The 24,555-nt window shown below is 44.9% G+C and overlaps 1 protein-coding gene across 1 annotated transcript in view; it reads left to right on the top strand.

Annotated features, from left to right (window-relative positions):
• The window catches only part of Gabrb2 (gamma-aminobutyric acid type A receptor subunit beta2), a 129,332-nt gene that overhangs the window by 26,723 nt on the left and 78,054 nt on the right, over window positions 1-24,555 (top strand). Inside the window, exon 4 of the mRNA XM_042699613.1 lies at window positions 21,479-21,699. Coding sequence (XP_042555547.1) covers window positions 21,479-21,699 — 221 coding nt within the window. The remainder of the gene's footprint in view (window positions 1-21,478; window positions 21,700-24,555) is intronic.

Raw genomic sequence — 24,555 nt, 5'->3', positions numbered from 1 at the left:
CAAATGCATGTGGTCATCACGGTTGAGATTCCCCAACACTATAAAAACATCTCTCGTGTAGTTCATTTCCTGCTTGTGAGCTGATTTGCTAACGGGGATTCTTTTGCGGATGAGAAGATGGAGGGAGAGAGATGAAGGACAGTGCTCCAGTACACCCCCAGCGCGAGTCAGTCAGGACTCAAAGGCTTGTGGGCATCACCGTACATAGTCTTCCATAGCATCTTCCGGACAGAGCAGGGAAAGGCTGCCTTATGTCCTAGCTGACCTCAGTGTGCCACATTGGTCTCGCGTCTTTCTGACACATCTTTGTGGCACTGCATGCTGCCAATGCCTTTGCTCTACTTGTATCTTTTTTTTTCCATGATGGGACTTGAACTCAGTAGTGACCAGGCACTGTCTCTGAGCTCTTGAGCTCAAGGCTAGCACTCTACCACTCTGAGCCACAGTGCCACTTCCTGTTTTCTGGTGGTTCATTGGACATAAGAATCTAGAGGACTTTTCTCCCTGGGCTAGTTTTGGACCGCGATCCTCAGATCGCAGGCTCCTGAGTAGCTAGGATTATAGGTATGAACGCCTGGCTACTGGTACCTTTATGTGTGTTTTCCTACAGGTTTCTTAGTCTGTAGATAAAGCCTGGACATGTTTTCTGACCTATCAAATGAATATGCTAATGAGTATTTTGCAGAGCCATTTGAGAATTATGTTCATATTCTATTGGAAACAATCTCAAAGAGTTCTAGCCACACTGTAGGAATTCACAAATTATTTTTGTTTTTTAAATTTTACATAAAAGGGGCAAATTATTTTATCAGCTCTTCTCCATGTGCTTCTAACCTTTAGCTCTAAGAAGCTTAGTACATTTGCATAGTAATTAAAAATCAGTGACGTTTAAAGAAACTTAAATCCGCTGGGAAGTTAATAGGATATATGAAGCATATCAGAACCCGAACATCTTGTCTTTCTCTTCAGCTAATTAAAGTACGTAGGCAAAATAAAAACAGAAAAAAAAAATCTCTAGTAAAACTGAGTTTCTTACAGCTATCCTTGCATGCAATCGTATACTCATTCATTTTCCAAATTAAAAAGATCTGCGTGGTGAATTCAGGTGGGATGGAATCTATGTTCCAATAGTAGACCCATATTGCGGAAGACAGAAGTTTCCTTTCATTCTCACTTTTAAAAAATGAATTTTCATTGTCTTCTCACTCCTATTTTGTCAAAGTGTTAAGTGCAAGTTTAGATATAAAACCTGTTGAGGGTTTTAATGTGCAAATGGTCAGGTTGCAATGACAGCATTGTCCTTCAAGGAAGATGCAGTTTTTAGCAATGGAGTTTTGTTTTGCGCCTCATTTCCCCATCAGTCTACACCGTATTTCAAGTGAACCCAGTAGCAGTTTAAATGAACTGATGGATAGAGTCTTCTTATATATGGCTACATGGACAGATATGGATAAATGGTATCGTAGCCACGCCCCCTCAAGTGCTTCCTCTGCAAAGCCTTAGGTTTCTGTGCATCTTCTCATGAAAAGCGCCACTCAACATAAGGTTAGAATCATGCCAGGCCAGGCAGACAAAGCAGAGAGACCCTTATCACCAGTTAACCAACAAAAAGCTACAAGTAGAGGTATGGATCAAGTGGGAGAGCACCAGCCATGAGTCAGAAAGCGAAGGAAAAGCTAGAGTCCCTGAAGGAACGCTCATAATACAATGTGTCTTTAATCCTTGCAAGAAGAAGAAATTTGAGTGAGGACCAAGTGCTATTTTTCTCTGAATTAATTAGTGGCTCAAGAAGAATTCTTATATAAGCTAGAACAGGTGGATAAGGGTAATGGATATTTTAGCTTCTCCATAAGGAAAGCCAGCTCAGAAATCATGTTTTCTGACACCTTTTCTGATGTTTTCAGAGTTCATCTCTTCCCTTTTGCAATAAGTTCTTGACAAATCCTGGAATAAGTGATTTAATACACAGCACACACAGCTACACAGAGTTGTGATCAAGGGTAAATGGTTGGTTTTTTTGTTCCTTAAGCTAGAAAATGCCTACGACAGAGTAGGTATTCTGGAACGCGAAGTTCCGTTTCTATTTAAATAAGTCAGTTGAGATGGCATTTACTTTTAAGCTGTTTCAAGTCATTTTCTTCTCTTAGTTTTCTCTTGGAGAAACACACATTAGTGGAATTCCTGGGTTTGACTCTACAGGACAGTGCCAACCATTCTTCAAAGCTGCCAGTTCAGTTTTCAGCTCCCGCAGCCCCCGTGGAAATTTTGATGACACTACATTTGGCTAATGGCGCTCTTGCGCTGGGGACATGGAGCCCTTCTAGAGGGGGTGCAGTGCTTCTCCTTGTGCCTCTCATTTGCATGCCTCAGATGACTAATGCTGTGGAGCAATTTTTTATGAGTTTGTGGGCCAGATTGCATATGGTCTTTTCATGAAGTGTCTGTCGTAGGTCTCTGCTCATTTTTAATTTGTTGTGTGTCGGCTTATTATTGAACTGGAGCAGTTATGTGCACATTCTGGATGCAGTCCCTCCCAAGACTGACGCTTCCCCTCCCTCCCACCCTTCCCCCCCCCACATACACACACACACACACACACACACACACACACACACACACACACACACACACACACAGGAATAAAATTTCTCTTGGCCTGTGATTTCTCTGTTCACTTCCATAATACCCTTTTGTTTTTTCCCCTCAGACTTTCTATTTAAGAATAATTTTAGATTTACCGAAGAACTACAAAGACAGAACAGCAAGTTCCCAAATACCATCACCCTGGCTGCCTCTAATAGAGGCATCTTACGTAACTATAGTACATTTAGCAAAGCTAAGAAAGTAGCAGTGATCCAATACTATTAAATAGACTACGTATGTTTTTCTTTTCTGGTTTTCTCAATCTTCCTCCTGAGCATCTCTGTCTCTGTCTAGGATCCAGTCCCAGGTACAACATTACATTTGGTCTTTACCTCTCCAGAGACTTCATTCTAACACATATTCTCAGGTTTTCCTTATTTTGATGACCTTGAGATTTTTGAAGAGTTCTAGCCAGATATTTTATAGAAAGATGTTCAATTTGGGCTTAACCACCTTTAAAAAAAGGCTCTAGAGTCCAATTTGTCAGTTGACATGAGTCAGTTGTCATTACACAATTAATGCTTTCTCTGTGCAAATTCAAGGGATGTTTTACTGTCTGAAGTTCATTGAAATGATTGTGCTTTCTTCAAGTTTCGTGGCTTTTGCTTTTATTTTGGGTTTTATTATCTAATTTCCCTGTGATTGGTATTAGGATATTTTTGGCTTTTCATGTTCTTATACTTCTCTGTGTCTTTAAATTCAGAATGATTCTTTTATGGCAGTATGAAATTGAGTCTTTCTCTGTTTGTCCTGGGGCTTGAGCTCAGGCTCACAAGTTTGCTAGGTGGGTTCTACCACTGGAACTATGCCCAAGCCCTTTTTGCTTTCATTAGATTTTAGTTAAGGTCTCATAGTTTTCTCTGTGACTATTATGAGGTTGTATTCGGTTCTCATAAAATAATTGATATGCACATAGTATACTATAGAGTATAAAAACTACTTATATATACTATAGTATATATAAACTACATTGAATAATGCAATATATGCTTTAATTATACAAATATATTTTACAAAACTAAAATATTATACAATATCTTTATGACATAATTATAATTATTTAGAACATATTTTATAACATTTATATGTTATAGTATTTAACCTACATATATAGCAAATAATTTCAATGAATATTTATTGTTTTTAGTATTTTTCAGTTAATATCACTGAAGCTTTCAATTTTTCATAGAAAAGATAAAATAAATACATCAAGTTAAATACAGATACACCACCAGTATATCTAAATGAACATCAGATTTGCTGTCACATATGTTTTACTGGATTATTCCTAGAAAATAAGCTAGGAAAATCTGTGTTTTGTTTGGAAGGTGTAGCAGTAACTGAAGACTAACCGCTTCAGTTAGTAGGTCTCTAAACCCTTAACATTAGCATCAGAAAACAGGAGCAGAGGGGCTGGGAAGATGGCTTAGTGGTAGAGTGCTTGTCTCACATGCATGAAGCCCTGGGTTCCATTCCTCAGTACCACACAAAGAGAAAAAGCCAGAAGTGGCATTGTTGCTAGCCTTGAGCAAAAGACTCTCAGGGACAGTGCTCAGGCCCTGAGTTCAAGCCCCAGGACTGGGAAATAAAACAACAACAACAGCAAAACAAAAGAGGAGCATAATTAACTCACCATCTTTTAAACTGTCAAAGGGAAAAGAGTCAAGTTAACTGTCTCATTCTTACAGCCCTTAAAAGGTTTCTGCAAAGTTCAATGTAAAAACACAATTGTCTAGTTAAAATCTGTGGATGAAAAGTAATTCATTCCACCTTGCTAAAGACAAATGTTTTCTCATTGTTTGTTTACCATTCCCAGCACCTCTTGGATTGGGTGCACAATAGACATTTCAGAAAGAAGTTCAGACTTGCTTTAGCAAATCTCAATCCTGGCTATCTTAATGTTTCTTTCTTTACTTCGACATATCTTTATATAATGTTCAGTGAACTTTTAGAATACGTGTGTTTCACAGGACCATGTCTTCAACACATGTTCTCTGTATTAATTAATTATCTGGATTTTTACTTTCACAATGAAAAGAACCTATTTGCTAGCGTCTCTACTCAATTAACGCCTAAGGGACACGCGAGTGGGTTAAAAAGTATGACAAGAGATGGAAAAGCAAAACAAAAACAGTAGCAGGAAACAAAAACACTACGAAGCAATGACATACTGTAATATAGCACTTTATCTACACCTAACCCATCAGTACCCACCACAGTCATAGCATGCTGCAGTTCGGATCTTCCACAGGCCCCATGGCCTATGTGTTCTTGGGAGGTGGTGGAACCTTTAGGAGGCGGGGCCTACTGAAGGGAAGTTAGGTCATTGGGGGAGTGGCCTTGGAAACCAGGAAGCCATAAGGAGAGCATTTTTCACCATATGGTTCCACAATTATACCCTTCGCACCACAGACCCAAGGCCAACAGGTCATAGTGATGTGGGCTGAAAACCGCTGACTCCTGAAGGCAAAATACACCTTTCCTCCTTAAACAGACAGAAAGTTGATCCCAGCTGGGACATCCACTTACTGGAGTACTATTACACATGACTTGTCATTTGCTCGGGGTGCTTTATTTTCTTTTTCTGCACATGTGGAACAACACACATAGACAGACAGCCATACACGAGCACAGAAACCTGGACGCGAGTCCCGCAAAGATGAAGGCACTGAGCTGACACAATTCAGAGCACACAGTAGTAGCTTTAACAGCAAGTCCCGAGATCCTGATGTTACAATTCAGAGCACACAGTAGTAGCTTTAACAGCAAGTCCTGAGATCCTGATGTTACAATTCAGAGCACACAGTAGTAGCTTTAACAGCAAGTCCCGAGATCCTGATGTTACAATTCAGAGCACACAGTAGTAGCTTTAACAGCAAGTCCTGAGATCCTGATGTTACAATTCAGAGCACACAGTAGTAGCTTTAACAACAAGTCCCGAGATCCTGATGTTACAATTCAGAGCACACAGTAGTAGCTTTAACAGCAAGTCCCAAGATCCTGATGTTTACTTTTTTTTTTTTTTTGTCTATAGCAAACAGAAGCATCATATTTAGAATGAGAAAAAATGTCTTAGGAAGGAACTCAAAGAGAATCATGCTTTCCTGTTCCAGAATGCTGGGACTCTGCCACCACAGGCCCCAGGGACCTGGTGTCCTGGGGACTTGGAGTACATGCCTCCTTTGATTATTTCTGAATAACTGCTGTATTTGACTGCTTTGCTAGCCCTTGGGCTAGTGTTTGAACCATGAAGTCAATTTTCCTCATCATAGACTGCGAAAGGGCTATAGGATATAATTCTTTCTCTGAAAAAAAAAAATTTAATCGAGACAAGGAAGTCAGTCAGCGCGGATTCATGGTGGTCCCGGCTGCTCCCTGCCTGACTGCCCTCACCAAGTGATGGCGAAGACTTTCCTTCTCTCCAGCGGGCCTTCCTCATTCCAGCGAGGGATGGCTCAAAAACACTCGCACAGTACTGGCACAGTGTTACCTTTCTATGGTAATTTCTGTTTAGTTGATTGCTTTGAAGATGCTACCTGGTCGTTAATAGGCCTGGTGTGTGTGGGCATGCTCTGAGTTAAAGATGGATTGAAGTAAGTCACTGTTGCCTTGGCTGAGCTCTTTGTCCAGCCAAGTACCCTGAGGTATATTATAGCCAAACTCTGTGTGTGTGTGTGTGTGTGTGTGTGTGTGTGTGTGTGCGCGCGCGCGTGCGTGCGTGCGTGCGTGTGAATGTAAGAGGACTGTGAGTCCAGGAGGAGCAGAAGGTCATTGGAAAGAGAACACTTCCTGGTATTATTGGAGTGGTTATGCTGTTGGTTTCGCATTCTTGGCCTTACAGGTTCCCTTGATGTCACAGACTGGCTGAATTCAGTCCTGGTTTTCTGGGAAATGCTAGTCAGTCTTTAAAAAAGAAGAAGGTGCATTGGATGCCTGTGGGATCTCATGAAGGTTCCCTGCTGGGTTCCGAGGAGATCGCTCCTGCTAAGTAGAACATCCCAGCCTCCCTAATGCCTCCCCGCCGACTGAGCTGACTGACGGCTTGCCCTTCCGGGCGGCGCTAAAGCCTGAGGTTCCTCACCTGGAGCCCTGGAGCGCCAGCTTCCAGCTCGGTGCCGCAGCCGGCCTGGCCGCGCTGGAGTCCGGAGCAGCTGGACAAATGCTCACTGCCCAGCTTCTAAGAGACTCTGCTGCCTCGGGCGTTTAAAGAAGAGATGCGGTGGTCTTTCACAACCCACCTGTGAGCTGAAGCCGTGTGGGCACAATGAGTTACAGTCCCCGCCCCCCTTGGGAAGCTCAATAGCTTTTCAGGGTCTTAACCATTTTAGCTACGAGATACAAAACTTCTAACATGAGGGGGTCTCTGTATATGTTGGATTAATTTTTTTTAGTTAAAAAAACAGCTAAGAGGATGAGTATGGTGGGGAATACAGCCACTGTTATATAATACTGTAATCAAATTATTATTATCAATAACAACAGAGAAGATTGACCTGTTCACTAGGAGGATATTTCTTAGAGAGCACAAGCTGGCAGTGTTTTTTATTAGCATACACTTAATGGAGCACAGGGGTCTCGTGGCGTGATTTCCATAGAGGTTTACGATGATATTGATCCAACTCGCCACCTATGTCATACTCCTAACTCCTCTCCCTCCACCCTCCTTTTCCAACAGTTTGCCATCTGTAAAGATTCAGTATTTAATGATGCCTCTTGGCTATTATGGTTATCAATATTAGTAAACAATAAATGTACAAAAAGAAACATGATGAAATGCAAGAAGATTGTTGTTAAGTGTCTGAAATCTAGGACAATCCTTGGTAAGGCAATCAATGATGTAGAAAATATCAAAGATATATTTTGATCCTAAAAAAAGGTGACAACGGGGGCTGGGAAGGTGGCTCAGTGGTAAAGCGCTGGCCTTGCATGCCTGAGGCCCTGGGTTCGATTCCTCAGCACCACATAAGCAAAAAGAAAAAAGCTGGAAGTGGCGCTGTGGCTCAAGTGGTAGAGCACTAGCCTTGAGCTGAAGAGCTGAGGGATAGTGCCCAGGCCCAGAGTTCAGGCCCCACGACTGGACCCCCCCCAAAAAAAGGTGACAACCATGTGTATAATATAGTTATGAAATATTTATGTTTGTTTACTAGAGGATCTTAGGACAGCAGTGGCTACTTGTAGATGATAGGGTATGGTTAATTAATTCACCCTACATACGTTCCTGTTTTCTTTAATTCCCGTGGGTATTTTTACGAGAAAATGCATGTCTTTCAATTCTGAGAAAGATAATATTAGTTGGAAACAAAACAAATTGAAAAATTAATAAGTAATGAACAGCTGTGGTATCGCTTAATACTTTCTTTTGGAGGCTTTGAATGATTAATTTTTTGACTCTTACTAATACTCCCCTAAGGGAGTATTGTGGTAAGAATGTTACACATAGGAGAAAAGAATCAGAGGGGTTGTGACCAGCCCAAAGTGCAGTCACACAGCTAGGAGAGAAGGAATCCACGGTCAGCCTCGGGGGTCTTGGGCTTTTACACCCCTGGCACATTCCCCCTCCCTGGAGACACGTTGATGCCCTGTTGCCAACCACCTATCAATGTCCGTGTTCCTGGGCGGGTCTAACAATGTCTGTGACTCCTGTATCCCAACAGGAGACGTGCTGCCCTACTGAATGACAGAAAGTGGTGAGGGCTTGTAGTAGTGATCAAAGCATGCTTGTCTGCTTTCATCCAGTGCATTGTACAGACTTGGACAGGCGGAGCTGTGGAATCCTTTCTTGGGTGCTGCCAGCTCACCAGGAGGTGCTACCCAGCCCCCCCCCCCAACTCTAGCAGCTCCTCTTTGGGAGTCATTCTTTAATTACTTTCACAAATGGCATCACTGATACCTGGAGAGAAATCTTCTTTTGTGACCACAGTTTGAATCATTGGTCTTGAATGCCGCTCCGCCGCGGAAGTCCAGGGCCCATTATTTTGAGATGCTGACGCTTCATTTCTGAAGAGCCCCTCGGTAACGTGGAAATTTATCATCCTGGGGTCATCATCTTCAAATCAGTCTAAAGCAGACAAACCATCAGGGAATGCTTTAACATGAGTGAAATAGAAATTTCTCATTTTAAATGGCATTCAACCATCTCTCTCAAATTACTCTCTCAATAAATTTTATTTTACTACATTAATCACCCTGCTATAGTAGTTTGTTATGGAATAATAGATAGTTCGTTCTACTTCAGTTTTAGACAGGTTCTTAGGATTCACATGACTGTGAAGCCATAAAAAATAAATAGCTCTTATGAGCATATGAGATATGGTTTACTTAAGAAAATTCTTACCGCTAATAACAGCGCTCAAATAATGTAAATACCACATAAAGCAGAGTAAAATTTACAAGTCAAATCTTAAAGTATACAGAATTTTACTAATAAAAAAAATTGGCAGGAAAAAAATAAATGATCAGCCCGCTTCATACAGTGAAAAAAAGAGCAGAGGCAGGCCTGAGTTCTAAGCCCAAGCCTGGCCTCATCTTTGTCTCCATGACTTCTGGGACTGGCCTGTAGTCCCATGAGCAGAAGCACTTCTCTCGAGTTTAAGACCTTTACCAGAACCTTTCTGTTTTGTTCTTTGTGCCAAACATTGATTTAGCAATTTTCTTTTAAACCCATATCTGAAACCACCGCCCCCCCCCCCCACCAGTGACACAGTATGCCTTATAATGAGCTTTCAACACCACCCCTTAATTAACTTTTCAGATTCACTCGTCACCCAACAAAAGATCAAAGGACAAAGGATGAATGTAAATGGCTTATAACATGACAATTGGAGGAGGAGTATTCTCAGAATCTATTGGGCAACGAAGACAGGCAAACCTAAATAGAATGGCAGTTTCCTGGGTTGGATAGGTCAGGACAGGCCTTGGAAAAGAGTACGTGAAATTACTTGAATGTTGCTTAGGGGACTAATCAATCTTATTGCTGGATTGAGGACTCAATTTCTGCATTCTTGGTAAAGATTTCTATTCTACCAGGAACCCCCAAGAATATAGAAAAGTTAGTGGCAGACATGATGTGTGAGCCGTGTTCAGTGATGTCCAAAATTACTTCGATGAGGCAGTTCATCACAGTGACCTTTCTGCCATTTTGGAAGACAGTCGAGTGTCAACATTGAGCTGATGAGTCTTGGAAATGAATATTTATGATCTCCAGCCATAGAGGAAGAGACTTAGAGGAAGGAAGACCAAACGGAAGGGAAACTTACCTGTCTTTTTCAGGGGTTGCATAATGAACACCAACCACCAAGTCGATGCATACATTTATGCATTACACAAGTGACTTAATATGTCACAATCTGATACTTCAAATCAATGTGCCAGCCTTCGGGAAGGCACCTGTTGTGTGCCAGGCACAGGGATTGTGTGTCAGCTGCCTGAGCCAAGCTGGAGTGTATCACAGGTGAGAGCAAACTCTTTCAGTGGTGTGTGCCGGAGATTAACATGTAACCCATCACTGCTGACAGAGTGGCTCCAGGTGTGCATTTGCTGTGAAGGCTGCTCAGTTGTGCTAGACAATAGGGAGAGACCAGACATAGAACTGTGAGGGCAGGAAGGATGGCTTTTAATTTTATGATGTCTGTTTCTGCTTGGAGAGTCTGGGGCCCTGGCCTTCCTCCTTTTCTCTGCCAAGTGCCATCTATCTCTCCAAGTTCAGTGTGGACCCATCTGTCTGTGACAACTCAGACCAAAAGTATATGTCACCTGCCTGTCACGGGTCATGTAAATGACCAACAATAGAAGCAATGCAGATCAGGTGAGGTCTTGCCTCACTAGTTAGAAAGATACGGGATTATTTTAGTTTCAGGTACGCCTTTTCTGCTCTTGGCTACCTTCTCATTTCTATGCCCTTTTTTCCTAGACAGCTTCTGTTCAAATGGTGCCCTGTTCCCCAAGGAAAAGTTCCAGGGCACAAAAGAAAGTAAAGCATTCAGTCCAAATTTCTGTGTCCAGAGTTGGAGGTTTGAGTCTCATTGGCCAACCTTGAGGTACATGAACACCGGTGATCAGAGGGGATGAGAACAGCCAGCCAGGCCCATCTCACACAGCAGCATCTCAGAAAAATCAAAACCACATTGAGATTCCACCTCACTGCAGTTAGAATGGCCAGTCTAGAAAACAAATACTAACCAATGCTGGTGAGAATGTAAACTGGTTCAACCACTCTGGAAAGCAGTATGGAGGTTCCTCAAGAGACTAAACATACAGTTTCCCTATGACCCAGCAATTCCACTCCTGGGCATTTACCCAAATGATCATAAAGCCACACTAAAGCTACCAGCACAACTATGTTCATTGCAACAGCATTTACTATACCAAAGATGCAGAATCAACCTGTAACCCCTCAGTAGATGAATGGAAAATGTGGTATATATACCCGTGGAATTCTATGGTTTCATCAGAAAGAATGGCATCACCTCATTTATAAGGAAATGGAAATACTTAGAAAAAAAAATCATATTAAGTGAAGTAAGCCAGACCCAAAGAAACAGGCTCCTTGGTTACCCTCATTTGTAATAGTATATGTCTAGGATAGTTCTAGCAGAGGATCACAAAAGCTCGTATCTATGTACCTATGACCATATAAAATGACGCTCAGTGAAATGAACTTCAAGATATGGAAACGAGGGTTATTTTTGCTTTTGTTTTTAATGTACTGTGTGAAGTTATTTCTTTTTTCTTTCATTGTTTTTTTTTCTCCTTTGTCTTACTCCGTATTGTCACTGTTTTTGATTTTGGTACCCTGTGTTCTGTATATAAGTTTATCGGATCTGGAGAAGGGAAGGGGAATAACAAACTGGCGAGACATAGGGTGAACCCATGCAACAATGATACTCACAAGACACTGTTGGAAATGAGCTTTACAACTAGGGGAGAGGGAAGAGGGGGAGGAAAAGTGGGAGAAAACAAAGGAGGGGGTGACACTGTTCACCAAGGAATGCACTCACTACCTCACTTAGGTAACTGAGCTCCTCTGTACATCACCTTGGCAGCAAAATTAAGAAAAAGGTATTGGGGCTTCAGGGCCCCCTGCAGGGCAGGACAGCCGCGTGGGAGAGGGGTGGCTTCCCAAGGGAGCCAATCAGCTGCCCTTCCCAGAAACAGAAGGTGGTTAGGGAGAAGTGGCCAATGGTTGCCAGATCCTGTCTCTAAACCCCAAGGTGGGTTGCGGGCTGCGTATCTCTCATCAGAAAACAGGAATTGCTGCAAATTCCAAGACTTTTGAGTAGCCAGAGGTGCTAACACCATGTCATGTACCAGGGATGGTTTCCTCCAGCCTGTGGGCTGTTGGGGCAGGCAGTGTAAATGGGCACGGAACTGGGATGGACTGGGCCTTTCCTTTCGGCTTGGGTACTGTCCCCAAGATGTCTCCCAGGAAGACGCCAGCCTGGCCTGCTCCCAGCCCTGCGGTGCGGGCACAGGACACGCACACTGTGTTGTCTTTTCTGCTCTGAATTTTCACATGTGGTTACGCTGGCCTTGGAATGTGCAGGCCCACCGACTCCTGTTGTGTCTCTTAACCATCGTCTCGCACACTCCATGCATGAGGAGTCTGACACCCTATCACCGGAGGGTTTGATCAGAGGAGGTCTCAGCAGAGCTTCCGGAAGTGGTGGAAGAGCTGCCAGCCGAAGGAGAGACCCCAGGCAAAGGCCAGCCTCCTTCCTATTCCCATGGAGGCGTTCCCCCAAAAGATGATCAGACCACTGTAAAAGCTGGGTGAGCCATGTGGTCAGGGCTGTCAGGTGGAGAAGTGAACCCCCTGCCACGGTAGTGCGGATTTCCCGTGGCCTGGCGTCTGCAGGACCAGCTGAACAAACAGCCTCATTTTCAGCTCCCTTCAGGAGGAAATGGATGTGGGAAGAGGAATTCCCAGGCCAAGGTGGATTCCGGTGGGGCCCTCTTCACAGTGGGCCTCTGCAACCCTAATATGGGTCCCTTTGTTGTTCTGGAAACGTGGGCCATTTCTCAGTGGAGAAATACTGCAGTCACCCAGAATGGAGTGTTGGGCTGCTTTCTCACCCATGAGAAAGCAGGTTAGGAAAGGAGATCTCCTGAAAGAGGGAATGAAGACAATGAGGATCACTCTGTAAATCTCCTTGTAAATGCGGGTGGAATCCCCCAGAGAGAAATCTCTCTGCCCACCGCAGTGACTCTTGCCCGTAATCCTAGCTACTCAGGAGGTTGAGATCTGAGGATCGTGGTTCAAAGCCAGCCTGGGCAAGAAAGTCCAAGAGACTATCTCCAGTGAACCACCAGAAAACCAGAAGTGGCGCTGTGGCTCAAGTGGTAGAGCGCTCTCCTTGAGCTGAAGAGCTGAGGCCAGAGTTCAAGCCTCACAACTGACACAGAGAGAGAGAAAGAGAGAGAGAAATCTGTCTTTAAAGATGACTTTATGCTGATGTGGTTTTAATCTCAGGGTGTTTGTAAAGTACTTGTGATCATCAGCTTGGAATCTATTTATGGAAAAAAATAAATGAAGGACTGACCCAGTAGATGGGCGTTTCCATGGGACACATTCAGACCAAAGACCTTTTCCTTGCTTTCTCTTGAATTCCCTGAGTCTCTTCTGTACCTCCATTGATAGTGACTTTCTCAAGTGACACATCAATTAGGGTTTTTAAATGCAAAAATCCACATGAGATCTGCCCGTGGATAAAAGTCACAGAGATCAATATTTCTTACAACCCTGGCCATCCAACAATACAATGCCAGCTTTGCCAGGTAGAGATTTGTTTCTGGAAGTATCCAAGCAGAATTTGGGTTACCATCTGTCAGGGACTGAGGAGAAGAAAAAAAAAAATCTTTTGATTAGTGATTCAAGTCAGAGAAAGAGAATAAATTCATAATAATCCTATCACATTGAACATTTTCCCACATTTTCTCCTAGGTATTTTTTTTTTAGTAGTCAAAGCTAAAAATATGCCTTTTTATACTGTGCTTTACACGAACAAACCTTTCTGTCTTTCTATTGCAACTGTATTTGTGCTTAAAGCAATCTAAAATTTCCTCAACAATTTCCCTAGCTCCGATTCTAAATCCAGGATTGTAACACGTGTGAGAGTTAATGTTTATCTTAATGTAATTAATTTCCTCCCCTTTATTCTAACAGGCTCCATAAGGAGCGGGGTCCTTGGCTTGTATTTTCTCCCCGCCTCCCCAGTGTTTTAATGATTTTAATCATTAACCCTTTCATATACTCATTTTAGAATTATGGTTGGAGAAACCACACTCACAGGTCCCTGTATTTGTCCTGGGATTGCATCAGTAATGAGAGCACCGAGGAGCCTTGCCTTGGTGTAGCTTATAGGCTAACATGGGAATAAGAACCAACAGGTCTTTCCATGTTTGTGTTTCCCATAGAAATGGGAAGAACTCTCTGAGGTGGCGTTTGCTGAAATGTGATCGCTCCTCAAGGCTTGGGGTAATTTGAGAGCACTGGAGTAAGGACCGCTCTGAGAACAGATTTCCTGGGGGTGATTCAGGTATATGGGCCAGAGCGGAGCTGAATGTCCACAATGGGCTGACTCATTCCCGTGTGACAATGCATTTTCACTGCCACAGTTCTCCCCTCGAAATCCATCAGATCCAATGCGCGTGAAGTTTGATAAGAGTCTTAACCATATTTGATTAATTTCTCTCGCATGGATTAAAGCTAATCATGGTTAATACCAGATTTGGATGAAATCAACGACACTTGATTAGCATGCTTTTTGCTTTTGGTGAGGCTAGATATTCTTCTGCGTAGACAACACGGTTCTGAAAACAGTACTGAGCGTTATCTGTGTCATATATGGAAATTGGTTTTAAATCAGCATTTAAAGTTCACCTGGGAAAGTCAGGAATTTATTTCAATATTAAGAACACCTTCTTCAGCAAGGCACCCTCGTACATCCCATAGCATTTTCTTTTTTTTCTTTCTTTTTAATTTTTTATTGTAAAGATACTATACAGATTACAGTTACATGAGCAAGGTAATGAGTACACTTCCTATTGAGCATTGTTACCCCCTCCATTGTTTTCCCCCTACCATCCCTTCCCTCCCTACCTTCCCCGAGGTTCTTCTTTTTTTTTTTTTATTGTGATTAAGTGATTACATAATTTCCGGAATTTCACAGTATTGTGGAATAATGATGCTCATTTAAAGTCACGAGTTCATTCTAACTTTCCTGGAGCAAATTGTCTATCACGGTCTATAACATATAACGGTGTACACATCTACACCATACATGTGATCAGCAGCATGGGGATATTTAGTAGTGGTTCAACCAGATGAGTGGAAGTTCTTTGTTTCTTAAGTCCTGTTAGTTTTGTCGTATCACCTAGCATTTTGGATTTAGCATCCACTTATCAGGGAGACCATGTACCGTTTGTCTCTTTGCTCTTGGCTTACCTCGCTCAACATGATTCCTTCTAGCTTCATCCATTTCCCTGCAAATGCCATTATTTTGTCATTTCTAATGGCTGCATAATATTCCATTGTGTATAGATACCACAATTTTTGGATCATTCATCTGTGGTGGGGCATCTGAGTTGTTTTCATATCCTAGCTATTGTGAACAGTGCCATAGCATTTTCTTTATGGAAGTAAGTACATTAGTAAAGGAGGCAGTATTGAAAGGGAAATGATAAGCATTCTGTATCAGAATCTCTCATAAAAAGAATGTATTCAAGGGGAAAAAAATCGCTTAAATAGGGATACAGGTGGACCCATTGCAACAATGAGATGTACAAGTCGTTATGTCGAAAAATGAACTTTACAACTTTGGTGGGTGGGGGGGAGGATGGAAAAAAAAAAAAGAATGTATTCAGGGGCTGGGAAGTTGGCTCAGTGGTAGAGCACTTGCCTCGCATGCATGAGGCCCTGGGTTTGATTCCTCAGCACCACAAAAGCAGAAAAAGCCGGAAGTGGCGCTGTGGCTCAAGTGGTAGAGCGCTAGCCTTGAGTTGAAGAGCTGAGGGACAGTGCCCAGGCCCAGAGTTCAGGCCCCACGACCGACAAAAAAAAAGAAAAGAATGCACCCATAGTCTTCTGTATATGGAGATATATAAGATATATAATATGCAATTCCTTTTATCTAGTGCCATTAGTCTATGTTTTCAAGGAAAATAGACTTATGAACAAATTATTGCCCTTGAAACTCCGTCCTGCGGTTTGTAACGCATAATACTTGATATACGAGGGAAAGCCATATGTTTTCTTAAAGGTTCAGGTTTTATTTAGGTTATTGATGATTTACGTGTGTTTCATATTTTTCTCAAATATATCTGTTAGACTAGAATGAAATACAGATTCACTGCTGATTAAAACTGGAATTGATGGCCCTTCTGTTTAGTCAACAATTATTTTCCTGGGATTTCCTTTTTAATATGTTACAGTGACAATCATGATCACCTTCACCGTCATCGAAACTCTGATGTCTCCTCTTAATGTTTAAAATGTACTAGTGGCCGAGAGCTATCCAGTCGCACTTTCATTGATATCTGCTTGGACTCCTAGTACATATGTTTTGTAATCCAGCTGACCAAAATACTCTTAAGAAGTACCTGAGTACCAAAATATAAAGTGATGGAGAAGTACCAGGAGCAAAACAATAGCTAGGATAGTAAGGAATATCTGATGGTTTAGCTCACTATCATTACCAAACCCTTGCTATCCGAGAGAAAGGTCCAGTGAGCTCGAGGAGCCTGTGCTATTTGGAGCTTTTTAAAGTTCGTCAAAGGCAGGCATGATGCTGCACAGCTGCAACCCCGGCATCTTGGGGGGTGGAGGCAGGGTGGTAGCGAGTCTGAGACAGCGGGGCAAAGGTAGCAACGAGACCCCTTCTCAAAACCAAAGAGGCGCGGCCCGGCCCTGTGCTGTGCAAGGCCCTCCCTCCCGTCCCTGCGGGACACGTTGCTCCTTTCCTCACATTTCCCCCCATACTGCTCAGATTTTTGATCGTGGCTGGGGATGGCTGCCGGCAATCTTGTGAGATGCGTAGGAGCCGTGCTGTCCGGCAGCGAGGGTCCGGGGTGCTGACCCAGAGCTTGCGGGAGGCGAGGTGTGGTGACGACACACTCGGAGGGAGGAGCGGGCCACGCCGCGGCCCGGGGGCTCAGGAACGCTAAGGCCCCGTGCCCCGCGCGGCCCCGTGCTCCCTGCAGCGCGGCCCCGTGCCCCGCGCGGCCCCGTGCTCCCTGCAGCGCGGCCCCGTGCCCCGCGCGGCCCCGTGCTCCCTGCAGCGCGGCCCCGTGCCCCGCGCGGCCCCGTGCTCCCTGCAGCGCGGCCCCGTGCCCCGCGCGGCCCCGTGCCCCGCGCGGCCCCGTGCTCCCTGCAGCGCGGCCTCATGCCCCGCGCGGCCCCGTGCCCCGCGCGGCCCCGTGCTCCCTGCAGCGCGGCCCCGTGCCCCGCGCGGCCCCGTGCTCCCTACAGCGCGGCCCCGTGCCCCGCGCGGCCCCGTGCTCCCTGCAGCGCGGCCCCGTGCTCCCTGCAGCGCGGCCCCGTGCCCCCTGCAGCGCGGCCCCATGCCCCGCGCGGCCCCGTGCTCCCTGCAGCGCGGCCCCGTGCTCCCTGCAGCGCGGCCCCGTGCTCCCTGCAGCGCGGCCCCGTGCCCCGCGCGGCCCCGTGCCCCGCGCGGCCCCGTGCCCCCTGCAGCGCGGCCCCGTGCCCCCTGCAGCGCGGCCCCGTGCCCCGCGCGGCCCCGTGCTCCCTGCAGCGCGGCCCCGTGCCCCCTGCAGCGCGGCCCCGTGCTCCCTGCAGCGCGGCCCCGTGCCCCCTGCAGCGCGGCCCCATGCCCCGCGCGGCCCCGTGCTCCCTGCAGCGCGGCCCCGTGCCCCGCGCGGCCCCGTGCTCCCTGCAGCGCGGCCCCGTGCCCCCTGCAGCGCGGCCCCGTGCCCCCTGCAGCGCGGCCCCGTGCCCCCTGCAGCGCGGCCCCGTGCTCCCTGCAGCGCGGCCCCGTGTCGTCCCCTCGTGTCTCTGCCAGGCTGCCCAGACTCTCCCACTCTCCTTACAAAATCACTGCTCAGGGTGGAAGGGAAAAAAATGAAGTAGCCACTTAAGACTGGGTAAGTTCCTCACATCACAAGCGAGCGTACCATAATTTCATTTTGCTTGATGGCCAAATAATAGTCCACGGCATATACATATTTATGTTATGCAAAGTCAGACCTATCTGTTCTGTGACCCTCTCTATATTACATAGGATGCGTGTTACATTAAGCCACGCACATATATTATATAAAATTATACAGGAGATAGACATATTTGTAATAGCTGTTTTATTTGGTAGTTGTTGGGCACCTTGGCTAAGTTCACAGTTTATCTGAGCAATAATATAAATAAATAAATTCAAAGAAATAAGTAAAAGCAAGAAGGATTATAGAGTATAGCGAGGGACCAGATTTACAACATGCATGGTATAAATATCACAGTGATATCCCTTCGCATAATTAATTTATACTAGTGAAAATTAAAATTAAAAATAGTGAAAAGTAGAACAGGAAAGACTCTTATCTGCCAAACAAGCACAAAGAGTAAGTGTGCATTGCAGTCAGCCATCTTTATAGTCATCTTTTGAATCAAAGACATGGGGTAGGGGCTGGGAAGGTGGCTCAGTGGTAGAGTGTTTACCTCACATGCATGAGGCCCTAGGTTTGATCCCTCAGCACCACAGAAGCAGAAAAAGCCAGAAGTGGCGCTGTGGCTCAAGTGGTAGAGCACTAGCCTTGAGCTGAAGAGCTGAGGGACAGTGCCCAGGTCCAGAGTTCAGGCCCCAGGACCAGAAAAAACAAAAAACATGATGTATATCTTCCACTAGTTATATAATCTTCTGTGTGTATGTATGTGTGTGTGTGTGTGTATACTAGAATTCCTTTAAGAGGATAAACAAAAATAAAACAAATGGTGGTCTTTTGCCTCTCCCCTGATCTATATGCTAGTGTTTACTCTGCTAGTCTTCAAGTAGGAGATTGTACATATACCTTCTAGGATTTTTCAGCTGCAATTAGTAGGAGACATAATCTATAGGGGATTGACTTGCTCAGTATTAAGAATCAATTGGCTTTAATTGCGATTAATCCTTCTGGCCTGGTGCGACATGCATTGTGGGACACTCAGCGTGATTTATGTGGGATTTTCTGGTGTGAATTCACCCATGTGAGACGCTTGGGGGGAAGGGTTCACTGTCAAGGTGAACGTCCCAAGGCTCCCTCTGAGGCACATAGTGGGACATGGGCCACCTTTTCTTGTCATGTAACACTCGGATTCAGGAGCCTCTTCGTTCCTCTGCAGTGTGGTGACGGGAGATTCAAAAATAGACGTAATGAACATTGATGGGACAGTTTGTAGAGCCAGCGGAGTCTGTCCAGGAGCATTTCACAGCGGCCCCATGGTGACAGCTACCAGGAGTCGCCTGTAACACAGGGTCTCGCAACATCACCACGTGTTAGCCCGGAAGAGAATGTAATTTCGAGTGCCCAAACTCATCTCGACTGATGGATAAACTCCAGCTCTTTCCAGTGTCGTCTGTCCTAAATCCTAAGGGAGTGAATCCACAACCTTTAATAGGAATAATGATCAAATTATCCTTTTGATCCCCATGAATTAAAAAAAATCAATAACTTCATTTTCTTACAATATGAACTGCCTGATTTCATTTTTTTTGGGGGGGGTCCAGTTGTGGGGTCTGAACTCTGGGCCTGGGTACTGTCCCTCAGCTCTTCAGCTCAAGGCTAGCATTCTACCACTTGAGCCACAGCGCCACTTCTGGCTTTTTTCTTTTTGCTTATGTGGTACTGAGGAATCGAACCCAGGGCCTCAGGCATGCAAGGCCAGCTCTCTACCACTGAGCCACCTTCCCAGCCCAACTGCCTGATTTCTTAAACCCTGTTCTTAGGTTATTTGTAACAGAGACATAACCAAAAAATAGGATCCTTTCTCTGATTAGAAAAATCCTGACTCTTCTAGGTGGTTTTTTTTTATTTTCCAAATCAAAATACTGTCTTAGAGACCTTCCTATAGATTCTTTACTAGAGCAAAATGTGGAAAAGCAGTCCAGAACTCTGTCCAAAGTTACCCAGGGGGGGATTCCACTCACACTTACCGCATATTAATTTGTAAAGACATTATGAGACTCTTAAGTTTGATTGTAAATTGAAAAGGTCCCACATTGACTTTGGAATGAAATCAAAATGTATAGATTGGGAAATCTTTCAGTATCTTTTGTGAGTGATTATGGATTTCTTGTGAAAACTGTTCAGTGAAGCAGGAAATACCTTCCAGTCATGTTTTGAAACAACCTAGCTAAATGACGGTAGAGACATCTCAAATTGGAGAAATCTCAGAATTCCGTGTCAGGGAAATGGTTAACTTGTGGTGCTCATTTCTTCTGTTTTCTCTGATCCATCGATTAGGCCATTGTGGATGGATTTTAAATTAGAAATAGAATTAACTTTTTGCAAATGAAGATTTGGCTCTTCACTTAGTCCCTTCAATAAAGGTGAGACACAATGACATTATACCTACAGGCCTCTCATGGATAAAATAGATCATAATTGATGCGTAACTCCCGCAGCTTTTGTAGTTTGTAAGTTGCGTTTGAGTTACACACTCAGATTTCATCATCGTTTTCTCAGGAGGTCAGGTGTGTATGGGAATCTCTGTGTAATTAACCAAAGCGAAGCACAGCCTGGAAGCAGAGCTGAGAGATGGCAGAGGTGAGGGATGGAGGCCGGTACTCATGTCACAGAAACGCACTGCCTCGGGCCTCCCGGTCTGCAGCCTCAGGAGGCGTTGACCAAGTCCACGCAATTCAGATCGCTGGGAAGCTGTCTGAGCTCGAAGAGATGCCACCTCTGCTGGAAAGCCCACCGTGGTTACGCTGATGGACACGCTCCAGTTTGCAGACTCTGGCAATTGCAACAAATAAACTAACTACTTTCCAAGCAATTATTTTAGGTTTCCATTCTCCTATGAAGTGTGAGGTTCAGGAGGCTAATTCTCTCCATATTCTCACTGCCCCATTACCTCCTTCTGGAATCACTACCTTCTAAGGAACACATCCTCAAACATGCCAAGACCCCACTGACCCCTGGGCCTTTGTATACCCTCCTGGAGCGGGGGATGTGCTCCTAAGAGACACTGATCTGGTTTCCGCACACTTTAACCTCCTTAGAGAGCCTTATCTCCACCATTACATTTCTCACCTCTCCTTGCTTCATGGAATGCAGTGTTGTTCGATATTATTCTGTTCATTTATGGGTGCCTGGAGTATAAATTCACTGAGGGCAGGCAATGATCTGTCTGCTTCCCCACTGGATCTCAGACCCTCCTCAGTGCCTGTCACACACTAGGCACAAATTGAACACTTGTGGAATGAATGAATGCCTACAATCTTAGATTCACTGGCTAGCTCCTCCTTTCAGTAGACAGAAGAACCCGCACAAAACGATTGAACTTCAAGTTTCATGTGAAATAATGTGGTGTGCTTGCGCGCATGTGCTCTAGGAGATACAGTTAATTATTAAGCATTTATTCCTTGACTTTTTTCTACTTGGGAAATACATCTGTAATATGGACAAACTATTTATGTCTAGAATCATGGTAAGTTAGTACTTAGGAAGCACGCATGTGTGATAAATAGATATGCAGATCATGTATGTTCTTAGCATGTGGACACCACACACACACACACACACACACACACACACACACACACACACGCACGCACGCACTCTACTATTGGAGTGATTCTGTGTCCCGAGTCTCCTGCGGTGTGAATAACGGTCCCTCTCCTCTCGTCCACAGGATTACACCTTGACCATGTACTTCCAGCAAGCCTGGAGGGACAAGCGGCTGTCCTACAACGTGATACCCTTGAACTTGACCTTGGACAACAGAGTGGCAGACCAGCTGTGGGTGCCCGACACTTACTTCCTGAACGACAAGAAGTCGTTCGTCCACGGCGTGACGGTAAAGAACCGCATGATCCGCCTGCACCCGGACGGCACGGTCCTGTACGGCCTCAGGTCTGTAGCTGTAACTCACCCGCCCCAGGAGGGGATGGCCCTGGATGGGAGGGGGGCTGACAGTGCGCATGCACACACACACGCATGCACACACACCCACACATGCTGGACACGGGCGCGCGCGCGCACGCACACACACACACACACACACACGCATACACACACAGGCTGGACACGGGCACGGGCTCCCGGCCAGCCGGGGTAGAGAGCTCCAGGTTCCCAGAGCCTCAGCCAGGGCCTAGGCGAAGTCTCTCCTGACTTATCGTCCAGCGGCTGATCCTGTCGCTGCTTTCTGAAATAGAAAGAACCCAGACACGGGATTTTGGAAAGAACATAGGGATCTCACATGACTGTGGGAGTGTGGCGGATGCCCCCCTTTACAAGTTGCTCCTGAGCAGCCCAACTGGGTCACTGTCCTCCGGCGCCAGGGAGCTCCCTCTCAGGAGCAGTCTGCCTGGCAAATAAACCCAGGGGCCGCCTCATGTATTAATGGTGAGTCTGTACCCTCCCAGCATGCCTCCCTGTGCAGAGATCATGATGTGATGCTCGCTGGGTGGGGATACATTTTTTTTTTTAATAAGGCAGCGTCTTTTTAAAAATTGTATTTTAAACTAAAAACACTGAATGGCTTCCCGGACATGGATGAGGAAAATGGTTCTGTATCTTATCCTGGTAATCTCCCAGTGTCAAGGACTTGTTCTACGTTACAACTTCTCAACTTCAGCGTTTTAGTTTGCTTCTGATCCAGTCTGCGTTACATGAATACCGTGACGGCGATAGTGGCGATGTGCTCATGTGAATATCATTATTTGTTGAGGGAACATTTGAACTTGGTATTCATTCACTTCAGGGTCAGCCCCACTGTCGGCAATTTCACTTTCTTTGGTTTTAGTTGCCCTAGGCCAGGTCAGCTGTGGTCTGAAAAACATCAAGTAGACTGGGAACCAACTATAAGTTTTCAAATGTGCGCCATTCTGAGCAGCGCACAGAGCTGCCTACCGCAGATTCAGGAGCAGGTTTGAATAAGGTTTTGTTTTAGACTTGAACCATATCGATATTCTCTTTTTTTTGGGGGGGGGGGTTCTGGTCGTGGGGCCTGAACTCTGGGCCTGGGTGCTGTCCCTCAGCTCAAGGCTAGCGCTCTACCACTTGAGCCACAGCGCCACTTCTGGCTTTTTTTCTTTTTTTGTTTATGTGGTGCTGAGGAATCGAACCCAGGGCCTCAGGCATGCAAGGCATGCAAAGCAAGCACTCTACCACTGGGCTACCTTCCCAGCCCCATATTGATATTCTCAACATAGGGCTCAATTGTTTTATTCCATCCTAGCTTCTCTAGCAGAAATACTATCCACAAAGTGCATTGCTTCTAAAGAACAACATTTGTCATGGTTTTTTTTTTTTTTGTTGGTCATGGGGCCTGAACTCTGGGCCTGGGCGCTGTCCCTCAGCTCTTCAGCTCAAGGCTAGCGCTCTACCACTTGAGCCACAGCGCCACTTCAGCTTTTTTTCTTTTTGCTTATGTAGTACTGAGGAATCGAACCCAGGGCCTCATACATGCAAGGCAAGCGCTCTACCACTGAGCCACCTTCCCAGCCCCTTGTCATAGTTTTGAAGGCTAGGGAATCCTGGGCAAAGAGGAGCTGTGGCTTATTCAGGGAAGAGCCCCCTTGGTCCTCACGTAGAAAAACAGAATCCTGTTAATCCTAATCCTGTTCCTGAGGGCTCCACCTGACAATCCAATCACCACCTGAAATGCCCCATCCCTACCATTATCCCACCTGTGATGTGTCCAGTCATGAACGAGAAGGAAACAAACTGAAACCTTAACGTTCACCGGCACCCTTGGCCGTAGCAGATAGCTCACTCATCCTATTTTCATAATAAGTTCACCCATCTCTGGTACTTTACTCGCTAAGAGATTTCCATCAGGAGCTTTGTCTAAACTTGGGCATGAATGCTTTCATAACCCAGCCACAGAAGTGGCAGGAAAAGATTTTCAGTTGGCAAGGCAGAAGAACTCCCAGCATTTTATGAAGCAGATATTTCATACAGATAAATTAGATCATATTCTCAAATAACATGGACCCAAGCAGGAAGACTTCAAGGAAAAATGACATGGAAATACAGAACTCTGAATCTACAAGTGCAGCAAAAACAAGTTGAACTTGTGTTGAAATGGCCACGTAGAGAGCCTTACATAGGTGTAATTCCAGTTATTATTTCCTTCCCATGTCCCATTTATTAGATTCTAGACAGAGAAAGAGGAGACTGGCATCCAGTCTGAAAAACTAGTGGTTCATCGAATTACTCACGTAAATCTTTCTCAGTGATTATTCCAACTCCACCTTTAAGTGGGTGGTTTTGGTAATGTGTGGTGTCAATATTTAACAGATTTAATGTTTGGACAATTAAACTGATTTCTTTGAAAAAAAATCTTCTGATTCAAGAAAGCAGGAATGATACTTACAGAGCTATACAAAAGAGCAGTCAGGTTGAGTGCTAGTGGCTCACGCCTGTAATCCTAGCTACTCAGGAGGCTGAGATCTGAGGATCGTGGTTCAAAGCCAGCCCAGGCAGAAAAGTCCATGAAACTCTTATCTCTAATAAACTACTCAGAAAAAGCTGTCAGAGCACTAGCCTTGAACATAAAGAGGCTGAGGGACAGAGCCCAGCCAGAGTTCAAGGCCCAGGACCAGAAAAAAACAAAAAAGACCAGTCAACCTGAATTATTGATGATAATCATTTTTGTGAATGCAACAATACATGTTTTATTAGAATTAGGATCTAAATGTAAATCAGGCAGTATATTATTATTATTATTGACTCGAACATTTTTAATGGATATGTCTATTATTC

This window comes from Dipodomys spectabilis, unplaced genomic scaffold, assembly GCF_019054845.1.
Source record: "Dipodomys spectabilis isolate Male_0828 unplaced genomic scaffold, ASM1905484v1 ptg000258l, whole genome shotgun sequence".
In the NCBI taxonomy this organism is placed as follows: Eukaryota; Metazoa; Chordata; class Mammalia; order Rodentia; family Heteromyidae; genus Dipodomys; species Dipodomys spectabilis.
This window is presented reverse-complemented; position numbering and strand designations above follow the sequence as displayed.